The 15,000-nt window shown below is 31.6% G+C and overlaps 3 protein-coding genes across 3 annotated transcripts in view; 2 read left to right on the top strand and 1 right to left on the bottom strand.

The window, feature by feature from the left end:
* Window positions 1-2,507, top strand: part of HELRODRAFT_95956 (hypothetical protein) — a 7,855-nt gene extending 5,348 nt beyond the window's left edge. The window contains exons 12-18 of the mRNA XM_009030707.1: window positions 32-76; window positions 330-390; window positions 784-905; window positions 1,197-1,314; window positions 1,663-1,941; window positions 1,962-2,184; window positions 2,329-2,507. Coding sequence (XP_009028955.1) covers window positions 32-76; window positions 330-390; window positions 784-905; window positions 1,197-1,314; window positions 1,663-1,749 — 433 coding nt within the window. The 3' untranslated portion in view covers window positions 1,750-1,941; window positions 1,962-2,184; window positions 2,329-2,507. The remainder of the gene's footprint in view (window positions 1-31; window positions 77-329; window positions 391-783; window positions 906-1,196; window positions 1,315-1,662; window positions 1,942-1,961; window positions 2,185-2,328) is intronic.
* Window positions 2,508-5,155: 2,648 nt separating this feature from the next.
* HELRODRAFT_95955 (hypothetical protein) lies at window positions 5,156-12,035 on the top strand. Its single transcript, XM_009030706.1, has 16 exons — window positions 5,156-5,255; window positions 5,569-5,792; window positions 6,423-6,518; window positions 6,618-6,687; window positions 7,150-7,249; window positions 7,477-7,596; window positions 7,824-7,867; window positions 8,065-8,179; window positions 8,576-8,648; window positions 9,070-9,152; window positions 9,281-9,376; window positions 9,757-10,018; window positions 10,095-10,716; window positions 11,134-11,243; window positions 11,333-11,463; window positions 11,697-12,035. Exons 2-12 carry the CDS (start codon window positions 5,753-5,755, stop codon window positions 9,802-9,804), a joined length of 885 nt encoding a protein of 294 aa, XP_009028954.1. The 5' UTR covers window positions 5,156-5,255; window positions 5,569-5,752; the 3' UTR covers window positions 9,805-10,018; window positions 10,095-10,716; window positions 11,134-11,243; window positions 11,333-11,463; window positions 11,697-12,035.
* A 772-nt stretch (window positions 12,036-12,807) lies between these two features.
* HELRODRAFT_164715 (hypothetical protein) lies at window positions 12,808-13,455 on the bottom strand (the record flags this gene model as incomplete). Its single annotated transcript, XM_009030705.1, has 1 exon — window positions 12,808-13,455. One exon carries the CDS (start codon window positions 13,453-13,455, stop codon window positions 12,808-12,810), a length of 648 nt encoding a protein of 215 aa, XP_009028953.1.
* Window positions 13,456-15,000: the final 1,545 nt, after the last annotated feature.

Raw genomic sequence — 15,000 nt, 5'->3', positions numbered from 1 at the left:
ATTATTATTTTTATTATTATTTTATTTCCAGGCCAATTTTTTACTATAGAGGAAACACCTTATTCAATATCAGGTGGTTATAAATTTTATTACGAATAGTAATAATAATAATAATAATAATATAACATTAATAATAAAATAATAATAATGATTATATGATGGAGATGGGATGATAATGATATTGGTAGTAGTTTAATAATGATACTGATAATCCTCATAAATTAAGTTAATTATGTTTGATGGATATGCTAATTAGGTTATGTAGTTAATAATGATACTGGTCATCCTCATAAATTATGCTAATTATGTTCGGTGAATATGTTAATTAGGTACGGTCCGTATAAGGCTCATTATTATACATGGGCAACACCGACTGAAGCGAAAAATCAAGTAATTGCTTAATTAATTTGATAAATAGTTAAATAAATTAATTGATTTAATAATTAAAGAAATTGACTAATTGGATAACTGATTAATATGTTAATTAATTAATTTATATCTCGTTAAGTGGCGTCTTTGTGATTTGTATAGCGCAGTTTGTGTTTTAACTGTCGGCGATTTTTAGTGTTTCACATTCTAGCAAACTATATCATCATCTTCATCGTGACGTAATAATCATCAGCATCGTCATAATCGCGTCATCATCATTGCCTCATGATCTCGCCAGCATCAAAATCACCGTGACGTCATAGTTACCAGCAGCTTAATGACGTCATAATGACATCCGGCGTCTCAATGGCATCACGATCATCATTCATCTTAATCTGGCATCATCATTTGCAGGGCTACGAGTATTGCCCTGGCCAGCAGGTAGACGGGGTGACCACTAGCAACATGACTGACCATTCCAAGAATCCCATCCTCTTCCATCTGGGAAGAGATCCGGGAGAAAAGATGCCCATCAAGTAAACGTCATCACATCGTCGTCGTTGTTATCATCATCACCATCATCGTCGTCGTCGTCCCTCTCTCTCTTTCTCTCTTTTTTTTCTCTCTCTCTCTATCTATCTTTCTTTTTCTCTCTTCTGACTGTCTCTCTTTTACTCTGTTCGTTTTTCGTTGTTATCATCATCATCACCAACATCGTCATCATCGTCGTCGTCGTCGTCATCATTGTCATCTCTATCATCATTTTAATCACCTCCATCATCATTATCACAACCATCACCATCATCATCATCATCACAACAACACAGTGTGAACACGAACGAGTATAGGGACACAGTGGTGATTTTGAATCAGGTACTGAAGAGACATGAGGAGAGCATGGAATTCGGGAAGGCCCAGCTGGAATGGTGTGATCAATCCGTCCAAGTATGCGAGTGTGTGCGTGTGTGTGTGTGTGGATGTGGATGTGTTTGTGAATGTATGTGTGTCTGTGAGTTTGTTTGTGAGCGAGTGTGTGTGTGTGCGGATTTGGGTGTTTGTGAGTAAGTGTTTGTGTGTGTGTGAGAGTCAGTGTGTGTGTGTGTGTGTGTGTGTGTGTGTGTGTGTGTGGTGTGTGTGTGTGCGGAGCCATCGTTTAAATACAAATATGTCATCACCATCGTCACCATCGTCACCATCACCATCACTATCATAATCGTCGTCATCATCATCACTACCATCATCATCGTCATCATCACTACCATCATCATCATCGTCATCGTCATCACCGCCTAGAACTGGTCTCCCCCTGGTTGCGAGAAGATCAACCAATGTCTCCCCGCTCCATTATCTCAACCGTACAGATGTGCCTGGCCCTATTAAATTCTTGTCAATACTTTTATTTTCATTGTGGGAGAGATTATGAAGTTGATCGATTGATTGGTTGATTGATTAATTGATTGATTGGTTGGTTGATTGATTGATTGGTTAATTGATTGGTTAATTGATTGGTTGGTTGGTTGGTTGGTTGGTTGGTTGGTTGGTTGGTTGGTTGGTTGGTTGGTTGGTTGGTTGGTTGGTTGGTTGGTTGGTTGATTGATTGATTCATTCATTCATTCATTCATTGGTCGGTTGGCTGATTAATTAATGTTTCATTTTTTTTAATCGAGTTTCAATTCTAGTCATGATTTACATAATGAGTGAATGAATTAATGAATAAATTAACGAACGAACGAACGAATGGAACGAAAGAACGAATGTATAAACGAATGAACAAATCAATAAAAAAACTATCAAATGAATGATGGAATGAATGAGCGAACGAACGATTGAATGAACGATAGGACGAATGAATTAATCCTTTGAATGTTAAGATGAATAACGCAGTTTGATCCGTCCATCAAACCAACCATTTTTTAATAAAGAAAAGAAAGAGTTTATCCCTCTCAAAAAATTTACCAGACAACTCTCAATACATTCTTACTACGTTGGAATAGTAATAATTATAATAATAACAACAATAATAATAATATAATTTATATTTTTTATTCTTTTATTTTGAAAAACACTTTTTTCCGTAGCTTTTGCTTTTGCATCAGTTTAATGTTAGCCTATTGTTATTGTTTACTGTTATTTTTATCATTCATTATTATTATTTATTGTTTTTATTATTATTATTTATTGTTGTTATTATTGATTATTATTATTATTTATTATTATTGATTGGTTGGTTGATTGATTGACCGCGCGCTACCAGATATGTAGTGTCTTACTTTCGTTCACTTGAGCCGTTGTAGATCATAATCATTTATTATTATTCATAATTATTGCCGTTATAATTTATTTCATTTTTTATTATGATTTATTATTATTATTTATTATGATTGAAATTTTTTTATCGGTTATCAGTTATTTTAAATATTGCAGCTTCTTATATTCATGGTTTTCTTATTCACATAGAATTTTCATTCATTCAATCGATAACCTTTTTTGCAGTGCCATATATTACTATACACATCACCACACAAACATGTACACACAAATACACACACACCACACAAATACACACACACACATACACACACAAATACACACACATATACATAGATCACATTTTTCCTCCTATATCTCTTCTTTGATATTTACAATTTTTCAAAAATACATTTAAGCTTCCATTAATTTTTGTATTTATTTAAAAAAAAATTTGCAACGAATGAATTCGAACCTGACGACGGCTTGATAGACGCGGAATTTGAGTACAGAAATTGAACTATAGCGCTTAGTCAACGCGACAAGGGAAGCATAAAAACATATAAAAACTTTTATTTTGCTGTCTTCAAATTTATAAAACCAAACCATTCATTTATTCTTCATTCAGTGGTCCAGATATAAATAATAATTAATATATTTAATTATAAATAACAATAATAATAATTTTATTATTCGGAGGCGGCTGGGGGCTGATTTGATTGCTGTTTTTGATCTTCTAGCGATGCCTGCTTCGAGAGGTCAGTGATGTTCTTCTCGAGGTCATCGATTCTCTGAGACATCAGGTCGAGTGAATTATTAGGTCAAGGTCAAATGGTCATAAATATTATTTATTATTAATATTATTTATTAATATTATCATTGTTTATTATTATTAATGCTATATTTAAAATTATACAATTGAGGGTACAAATTATATATAAATAGACAAAATACTTTTAAAAGTAGAATGGTGTATAAGAATGTTTAACAACAATAATAATAATAACAATAAAAATAATTATAATATGAAAAAAACAATTAGGACTCTATAAGGAAAGGATATTTTTCCCTAATATCTGGTCTGAAGCTGCTTGGAATTTTTCTTGCATTTGCTGTAAAAATGTTTGCATCTGTGGAATTGTAGACAATAATTTTAAATTAACTTTCAATTTCTTATAAATATATTTGTAATATATTTATATTAAGTTTTAAAATATAATCAGTCATTTCATTATCAATGTAGAAAATCTCAGTTTCAGGAATAATCACATTTAATTTAAATTTTAATTGATGGTGACTAAACAAGAAATACTGAAATCCAAGTCCTAAATTCTAATGTCTAGATGTCTCTAACATAAACATCTAAAAAAAACAGAGTGTAATTTTAATGATAATGCTTTTAAAGTTTTAAAAAACAAAAAAATCACAAGTCAAGGTTTATATTTTATAACATTATTAACAATTTAATTAAACTCTTATTAAAAAAAGTAAAACTTATTTAGAACAATTTCCTTTTATAATTTTAATCTAATAAATTTTAAAAAGACTTTATATTAAAAAACAAACTGACAAACTGAGAGAGTTCTTGGACGTTGGCTGATTCACCCTGATTTAACGGAAATTCGGCATCCTCCAATTTCAGAGCGTCGGCCGCTGTTTTACCATTAGTTGACATTTTTGGAGACTAAAATAGACAGAAAAAACTAAAATTTCCGGATAAAACAAAAAAATTAGGACAGAAGCTAAAAGCAGAACTTAGAAGGCGATTTTTTTTCCACGAACGGGTTTCTAAGGAAATGAAAAGTGAATTGGTATTAAAAGGGGTGTGACCATGGAGTTATAAAACTAGAATTATGTTTTTTTTTTTTAACACTATCGCCCATTTTTTCAACTTTATTTAATAAATACAGTAATTTATCAAATATCATTTAAAAATTTTTATAAGTATATATTTATATAAAATAATCTATATATATATATGGTAAATTCTAATTTATGTATTTTTTGATTACCTGCGTATTTAGCAGACTTTTCTTTAGTTATTTTGAAGATCCGAACTAAAAGCTGATAGACCAGTTTGGTTGGTTGGCTCAACAGCCTTTTTGTACAACGTAGTAAAAAGATATACTGTAGAGTTTAAGACAACGAGATGACGAAATAAATTGAAACATTAATAGTAAATTTTAAACATATATTTAGAATACACTTAGGTTTTGAATGTACCATATAGTCATATATATGCATGTAGTATATATGTAGTATATAATAAATATTTAAAAAACAACATGTATATTAAATTACATATAATTATATATTTTGGTTAAAGTCATAGTGCCATATATAAATATAAATGAATAGAAATCAATATATAAATATATATGAAAATATATATATATATATATATATATATATATGACTAATTTTTGCCATCTATTGAGAATTTATGAAAACCATTCAGCCGCTCAGCTACTTAAATAATGGTTCATAGAGTCATCTGTTGGTTCGATTTACTTTTTCCAATTATCTAATTCTCTACATCTAAAAATATCTCAGTGAGTAACTAATTCACAAATTTTTTGACGAGGTAATTAAATTTGTATTGTTTGGAAAAATAATTTTTGATCATAACTCCATTTCTGCTAGAAATTTTTGGCTGAAATTCTTGTTTAATAATTTTTTACGGATGTCAAATTGTCATATAAATATAACATATATTTATTTTATATAGAAGACATATATAATAAAATATACATATAGAATAGATAGTCATATATATAAATACAAATTTCAAATCAAATGATTAGTAATTATATTTTAATTTAATATATTATATTATGATATCTAGATTATATAACATTGATTTTTTGCCATTATTATTTGTCAATTAAGAATTAATTAAATAAATTCATTTTAATAAATTCATTAAAAAACCTGGAAAAATTTAATATGCAGCGCAGAACATTCATTACATTACAGAGAGTCACAGGCATAGAGTTGTGACTATTGAATTGAATCTTGAAAGGATAAAAAACGCCCACTACCTATTCATTAAAAAGATACAACAATTATAAAATTGTTAATTAATTAAGTTATTAACTAAATTAATTAAATAAATTATACAAAGAGGTAATCTATAATGGTCGACAGAAATAGTTTTGCCTCCAACGCTGCTGCCAGTAAGTTTGAAATTAAAAAAAAACTAAAATACGAAGACATTTAAATTATTGTGTGCATGTTTGTGTGTGTTTGTGTGTGTATGTGTGTTTGGGCTTGTTTTTTGTCTCTGTTTAAGACTTTATGTGAATTGAATTAAATAGAAATCATTTTAAATAATTATCATACAGTAAAGTTGTAAAATAGTATTTTGTTGGTTTGTTTCTTTGTTTACTTAATGATGGATTTAATGAATTTTTTCATTTCTACCAATATTAGCTGAGTAGCAGCCATAGCAGCAGCTGCAGTAGCAGCAAAAGTAGCTGTAGAAGTGACTGCAATAGCAGCAATAGTAACATAGACAACAGTATTGAATTTTAAACGTCTAATTACTGCTAACTGTAATAATAAAAAATTAGCAATAAATTATTATATTATTTTTTAGTATTTTATTTAACTTTTACTTTCAACCAGGAAGTTGTAGTAGTAGCATAGTAGCAGTTCTAGTAGCTTCTACATTAGTTGCATTAGTGGTTTTCATTTTCAGTTAGCTAAGCAATATAATTATTATTTTAATAACATTGTATTTGTTTTAATGATCATATTTTGTTGTAATTGTGAGGAATTTATGTTCAATTTATCCTTACGTACAGATCTATCCAGTGGTGGTAGTAGTAGCAGCAGTAATAATGATTTCCTTAGGCTGTCCAATGTTATTTCAAATAACATTCAGAAAATTTTTACTAACGGTTAGAAAAAACTAATTATAATAATAATAATAATATAGTTATGTTAGCTATAATTATTACGTTAATAATAAAATAATATGAATATAATTTTAAATTAAGTCGGCCAACTTGAGTCCATACAAAACCAGATGTCCACAAGACCTGACAACATGGAGCTCAAAGATAAATTGTATTTCAGTCATTTCGTCATTCTTTCATTCATTCATTCATTCGTCAGTGCATTCATTCATCAATTCATACATTCGTTTCTTCATTCGTTCGTTGTTTCTGTCTTCCATCCACCCATCATTTCGTTTCTTTCATTCACTCATTAGATACAGCTCTATCCCATTCATTTACCTGTTTGTCTATTCAGGCTTTCATTCACTTTTTCTCTTTTCTATCAATCATTTACTCAACTATTCATTCACTCATTCATTCATTCATTCATCCATATAACATTTCTTCATTCATTCATTCATTCTCTTCCTTAGTTTTTCTAGTCATCAGTTAGAGCACCATCCCTCGTCATTCACTTGTTTCTCTCATTCTCTCTTCTATCAATCATTCGCTCATTCATTCACTCACGTTTTCATTCGTCCACTAATTCACCCATTAATGCATTCACTCACACGCTCATTCACTCTTTCAGTCACCAAATTCAGCACTACACAAACCAACTTGCTCGTGACACGACGAAATTCCTCAAGAATTTAAGTGCCATCCCAGCCAGTGGCTTATTATCTGAGCAGGTTTCTCATCATAACGCATAATATTAATAATAATCATTATAGTTATTATTATTATTATTATTATTATTGTTTATTACCCTGCTGGGCGGCGCAATGGTGTAGCGGTAAAGTGCCTGGTCACTTTACCGCTATATACCCTGGTTCGAATGCAAGAAGATCTCCGCCTATCACATGCCGTCTGTTTGCTGCGTAGTTTATTTGAATTTTCCCGCCACTGCCCCGCGTAGAAACAGCAAAAGTTGCAGAGGGAGAAGTTGACAGGTGACTTCGCGGGCATCTTAAACAAGTTTCAAATGCTCCAAAGACAGGAGAAAAATATTGAGGGGGAGGAGTTAAAGAAGAAAGTTGTATGTCTCTCTGTCTGTCTGTCTGTCTGTTTGTTTGTTTGCTTGCTTGCTTGCTTTTGTTTATTTTTCATTTGTTTGTTCTCGGTTTGTTTGTTTGTTCTTCATTTTCCCAATTTAATTTTTTATTCATTCTTTCATTTACTCATTCATTCATTCACTCACTCTTTCATTCATTCGTTATTTTAAAATCAATTGTTCATTCATTCATTCATTCATTCCTTCAACAGGCCAGCTATCAAAGAGATCCATTCAGCACCCAGGATAATTTTGGGTGATGTGTTGTTGATGTTGTCGATTTTGATGCTGTTGTTGTTGATGTTGTTGTTGTTGATGTTAATGTTGTCGTTTAGGATTGTTCTTCTTGATACAATCGTTATCTCTAGATATTTTCTCCAAATTTTATTTGATATTTATTGTTATAATTTGTTGTCATCGTTGTTGTTATTATTATTATTGCTTGCTCCACAGAGGCTCAGCATCCTACCACCAGCAGCAGCAGCAGCAATCAGTGCTTCAGATCGACGCTTCGGAGATTGATCAAGAGATCATGAAGGAGAGAGAAGATGCTCTTGTCAAATTGGAGGTAGGTTGAAGAACAAATTCTAGGACGAAATCCTTTATGTTATCCTAGACTACGAAACTTGTGAGAGACATCAAGAGTTTTAGAATCAGATAGGATAATAGGAGGAATAGTAATAGAGTGTTTAGATTTATTAAAAAAAATTAATTCAAATTTAGAAGGATTAAGTTTAAGACACCTGGAGTCAGACCAAGCGAAAATTGAAGAAAGACATGGAGATAGATTATGAAGAACACTATTGAGATCAGAATTAAAGACAAGATTTTATTATGACGTGTCTTTTTAAAGCTACTACGGAACCACAATTTGACAGGACTTGTTTGTTTGTTTTATAATGATAATATAATTTAATAATAATAATATAATTTAATAATAACAATAATATAATATAATTCCCAGTCTGATATATCAGATGTCAATCAAATCTTCAAAGACCTCGGGATGCTGGTTCATGAGCAGGGAGATGTAATAGGTAGTGGGAAGACAATATTTCACTACATTCATTCAATCGTTCATTCATTTACTTTTCTTTCATTCTTTTTTTTCATTCATTCAATCCATCATTCATTTTGTCGTCTCTTCGTGGCAGGCTTTGTTTGTTCCTTTTAACATTCATTCATTCTTCATTCCTTCGCATTTTTCAATTCATTCATCGTTTCGTTTCGTTTACTCATTTAGCCATTTATTTTGTCCGTTCAGTCACTCACTCATTCACTCGCGATTCATTCAGTCATTCGTTCATTCACTCAAATTCCATTCAACCATTCACTCACTCATTCATTCCTTCATGTATTTATTCGTCCAGTCACTCATTCAATCATTCATACCATCATTCATTCATTCCATCATTCTATCATTCATTCATTCATACACTACCTTCTTTTTCTCTCAAGACTCCATAGAGGCGAACACTGAATCAGCTTCGGCCAATGTCGAACAGGGCACCGAACAGCTGAGCCAGGCCCAGAAATATAACGTAACTATAATTTCTTACAATTATAAATAATAATTATAATTAATTAATAATGATAATAAATAGATTATAGTGATAATAATTGTCGTTATAATTAATTAATTAGTATTAATTAATTAATTCATAATAAGACGAAGGCGAGGAAGAAGAAATTTTGTTTGATTGGGACGCTGGTCATCATCCTGGCCATCATCATCATAGTTCTGGCCGCTACTCTCAGTAACAAGGTTTGTGGCCGTAGCGATGACGATGCGGTTGTGGCGATTGTGGTGTGGTGATGATGGTGGTGATGATGTAGTGATGATGATGATAATGATGTAGTGATGATGATGATAATGATGTAGTGATGATGATGTAGTAATGATGATGATGATGATGACGATGGCGATGTGGCCAGCGTTATAATGATATCGGTAACAGTAATAATAATAATAAAATAATAATAATAATCAATTTTTTACCACACAGAATTAAGAAGAATGGCGAAAATCGGCGTCCGAAAATCGTTACCACCATCGTCTCCACCACCGTCATCATCATCAATACTTGAATCATCATCACTATCATCAATACACGAATCATCATCATCATCACCAAGATTATCATCATCTTCATCATAATCATCATTCCTAGACGCTACGTTTATTGTTTATAGATTTTAAAATGATATTTTAATCGTCTTAATCGGTGATCATCATCACTATCATCATCGTCATCATCATTATCATCATCGTCATCATCACTATCACCATCGTCATCATCATCACCAAGACATGACATGATCTTCATTATCTTCACTTACAGACATCATTCATCACTAGCGTCATTTTCACTTGACAAGAACTCACACACACACACACACACACACACACACACACACACACACACACACACACACACACACACACACACACAGAGAGAGAGAGAGAGAGAGAGAGATAAATAAATATATATGTATATATATATATATTGGTTTTATATAACCCATTAATGAACGTTGTAATATAATTTATTTTTGCTTTATTTAACAATTAGTAAAAAAGACCTCAATCGTTTATACCAGAAATTTATATGTATTGATGTGCGTGTGTGCGTCCGTGTGTGTGTGTGTGTGCGAGTCACATAAGTTCATCGTAATTGAAAAATTTTGTGTGTGTGTGTGCGTTCGTATGTTTGTGCGTGACGTGTGTGAACGAACGAACAAACGAACGAAACTTTCCGGACATTACTATCAAATTCATCCTTATTCATCACTTAATGAATCGATCAATCAATTGGTTATTTAATTGGATAATCAATTAGCTAATTATACATTTAATTAATTATTTTTCACCTGATGTACTGATTGATTGTAGAATAAAGATTCTCCATGACTGACATTCATATAAATATATAAAAAAAACCACAAATCGTTCTATTATTATTATTATTATGTTATTATTATGTTATTATTATTATTATTGTTGTTTATATTTTTCCCGCCTTTCGTCTATGCTCTCCAGTGTAGGTAGTGGTTGTGGCAGGTCCAACAACTCCAACTCGTTTTTCAGAATGTTCTTTGCTTCATCTGATGTGTTTGTGTGTGTGTGTGTGTGTGCGTGCGTGTGTGTGTGTACGAGGTGATGATTTTGCAATTAATTAATTAAATAATTGCTCAATTACTTCACCAATTAATTGTCTAATGATTGATTGACTGATTTACTAATTTAAATAAGTTCTCTCTAGTCGCTTATTTGTCATCTTAAATCTGTTTTTATCTAACTTTTGGTGGTTTTTATTCTTTAGTTCTTCTAACTATTGTTTCTTCTCTCTCTCTCTCTCTCTCTCTCATTCTCTCTCTCTTTCTTATTTTCAATTTTTCTCTCTCACACATTCCTTCTTTTTGTGCTCTCTCAGTTTTGTTCATCTTGCTCTATTTCTCTCTTTTGTTTTCATCTACAATTTTGACTCTTAAGTTATAATAAATGTTTAAACTTTAATTCACTTTTCATCCTGTGCAATTTTGACCCGTAGGCCATGTCCCCAAGGTACGCCACGATGAAAGTGAAAGGGAACATTGGGGCCAGCAATGCTTTTTTGCCTGCTTTTTTGACACTGGTTAACAAAATTAAATTATTTGTGATTATTTGATGACTAATATTATTATTATTTTTATTTATTTATTTTTGTTGTTCTTCACAGACCCAATGAAAGCAATGGCCCCGTACGAAAGGTAGAATGTCGACCACCATTGGAAGAGGTCTCGTGACCTGGCTACCATCATGGCCATCTGCTGCTCTCTCATTACATTTTGCATGTGAATCTGTCTTTCTAACTGTCAGTAGATTAGTGTAATTCGTAGTTTAGTAATCATATATTAAAGAGTAATATACTCATGTGATCAGTGCATTTAGTAGATTTAGGGTTGTAGGCATTAGTAAAATGTTTAAAAGTGGATTTAACAAAAATCCTTGTGGTTGCATGTCAGATAGTTATAATTAAAATAAAACAAGTATAGTAAAGATAGTATATTGGCCAAATATAACGTAAAATTGTAAATTAAGGTACTTGGGCTTTCTGAGTGGCTAGCATAAATTCTTGATTTTTCTTCAGGTTTTCATCCATGGTTTTTCCCAGTATAGATCCCATTTTTGATTTTATTGTGTCTTGACTTTGGTTTTAAACGTAAGTTGTTTTTTAATTTAATATATTAAATTAAATTCACAAGAAAGAGAATGTTGAAAAGAAGAAAGAGTTTTTTTCATCAATTAAATTTCAAAACTTAAAATTTTTTCCCAAAAATTGTCAAAGGTCGAGTTGTCAACCCCTAATTAGAAGATAATTTTGCTTTTAAAAATGTTCGAAGCCAGAAATCTACTTCGAACACTTGTCATTGGAACTAAAGTTTACTTTTGTTTAATAATTTTAAAGTGAAATCGAGATAATCAATATGTAGCGATTGAAATTTCGTTTCGTTATATTTAATACAATGGACATTTTATTTTCTCGTTTCGTTACATTTATTATAAAGTAAGTTTCATTAGTAGTTTTATTTCATTACATTTATATAACTGATAATCTTCATTAAAATCTTTGTCATCTTCTTCTTTATAATCCCAATAGATAGTCCAAATGGAAAATGTTACTAAATAGATCTATATCATTGCTATCACGGATACCATAATTTTAAAATCGTATCAAACGGACCATCTTATTATTATCTTCTACATCGGGGGTGGGCAAACATGTTCGCCAAAAAGAAGTCGTCGGCCAGTCATTATGACCAAAAAAATGAGCCACAAATCTTAACAAATTCTTCTCCGGGTCGAAAAAATTTGGTATTCAAGTACATATGCGGCCCTTGAAAGGGTAAAATAGTTCTCAATGCGGCCCTCACGACAAAAGTTTGCCCACCCCTGTTCTATATCATTCTTATATCCCACATTATTATTAAGCCGACCACGAATAAATGAAATAAAGAATGAATGAACGAATGAATGAATGAATGAACTAACGAACGGATGAATAGATGAACATACATTAAATTCCACTAAATATTATAATATAATTAATAATAATAACGTTTCTATACCATAATTCAGTTATTATGATCATGAATATTTTATTTATATTTATTAATAACGATAATGTTTTAGTTTTAGTCAGCATATAGAGCATTTCATTTCATTTTAAATGTCACGAGCGAGTCAACAACAAACGACTCATTCAAATTTCTCACAATAGACGCCATCTTGTTATATCCGGAAGAGGAAGACGATGACGTAGCAGTGGTGAAAGACACTGGATATAGCTTACCGGAAAGAGATGGCGTAGTAGCCGAAGACTCTGAATATGACTTAGGATCGGAAGTGCATTCGCTCGATGACGTCATTTCTTCTAAATCGGCTATGTAGTCGATGACGTTTTGTAGCAGTTGAAGTCGCGATTGTGGGTTGTTTATTTGTGGCTGTGGTAGGAGGTTTTGAAGTTGGGTGTAGTAAATGGACATTTGGTTGTCGTCGTCGTTGTTGTTGTTCGGAGTGTTGTTGTTTGGACTGTTAATGTAATTTGCAGTAATGTTGTTGTTGTTGTTGTTAGGAGTCACGTTGAGGTCTTTGTTGATGTTGTTTGGACTGTAATTGCTGCTGTTGTTGTTGTTTTTTGGAGTGCTGTTGATGTTGTTGCTTGGAGTGTCGATTTTGTTGGAGGTTTTGTTGTTTGGAGTAATTTGGTTGTTGTCAAGAACGCTGTTGTTGTTGTTGTTGCTGCTAGTATTGTAACTATCCCGAATGTTATTAGTCTCATATTTCACCGAGTTGTTATCCATATTGTTGTTTTGTCGTTGTTGTTTGTTAATGTGATTAATGTTACTTGGGTTGTTGTTATTGATATTTTTAGTCGATGATTATATGTTGTTGTTGTTGATTTTGTTGTTTTGATTTGCTTAAGTTGTTGAGGAGATCGTTGTTGTTGTTTGTGTATCTTGTATATTGTATTTGTATCTTGTATTTGTATCTTGTATCTGTTGATAGTTTCATTTTCTTTTTTAGTATTTACGATGCACTTATTTTTAATTGTTTTACTGTGATGAGTTTTTTAATGTTGACGTTTGTGTGTGTGTGTGTGTGTGTGTGTGTGTGTGTGCGAATGTGTGAATTAGTGTAAAGTAAAAATTGATGATTTAACCATACCAAATATTTTCATACTAAACAAAATACAATAATACAAAGACAAAATAATCAATCCCAAAGAAAAACATACATATATACATACATACATACAAATTTAGATACTTATGCACACAACACACACATATATACAAACATACAAACATACAAAACGTTTGACACCCGAAACATTAAATGCAAAATCTTACATGATATAAAGAAGTCTCCACCACAATGCTTTATTCTCCCAGCAAATAAATTATACTTTGTCAAACACCAAATACACAAGCATATATACCAGGAATACACTTACACACACACACACACATACATATATATATACATATAAGTATGTATTGCATAACACTTGCTGAACACCTGTGAAAGAAAAGTCTTACATACATAAGTATGTATGAAATATATACAATATACACATACATACTTACAAATGTATACATACATACATACATACATACATACATACATACATACATACATACATACATACATACATACATACATGGGCTCGCACATACATACAAACAATATATACATACACGCATCCGAATATACAATATATACATAAACACATTATACAATAGGCAGTACATGCTATATACGTCTCAGGAACAATAACAATGGAAAAACACACACACATACACACACACACACGCACACACACACACAAACACACACACACATATAAGACTTAATTTACATAATAGTACCTAAAAATACCATTCACTGAACCCTTCAGTGAGTTCGAAAGGTATCTGGGGTATTTTATAATTGTTTATTCGTGTATGTGTGTTTGTTTGTGTGTGTATGTTTTTATATGTGTGTGTGTGTATGTGTGAGATGTGTGTGGCCGGAAATACAAATACATACCTACAAAAGCAGGGTTTTTAATTACACTGTATGGTCTGCTGGTTGAGTTGATTACTGCGCGTGCGTGTGCGTGCATGTTGTTTCATTCATCTTCCTTCATTCATTCCCTTTGTTTGTTTGTACGTTCATTCATTCATTCACTGATTTGTTCATCATTCATTCATTTGTTCATTCATTCATTCATTCATTCGTTCGTTCATTCTTACTATAATTAGATTAATACTTGTAGGCTTTGTTTTCATAAAGTCACATCGTTATTGTTTTTTTTTCAGAAGTATACATCATCATCATCATCATCATCGTCATCATCATCATCA

The sequence above is a fragment of the Helobdella robusta genome, assembly GCF_000326865.2.
Source record: "Helobdella robusta unplaced genomic scaffold HELROscaffold_7, whole genome shotgun sequence".
Classification (NCBI taxonomy): domain Eukaryota; kingdom Metazoa; phylum Annelida; class Clitellata; order Rhynchobdellida; family Glossiphoniidae; genus Helobdella; species Helobdella robusta.
This window is presented reverse-complemented; position numbering and strand designations above follow the sequence as displayed.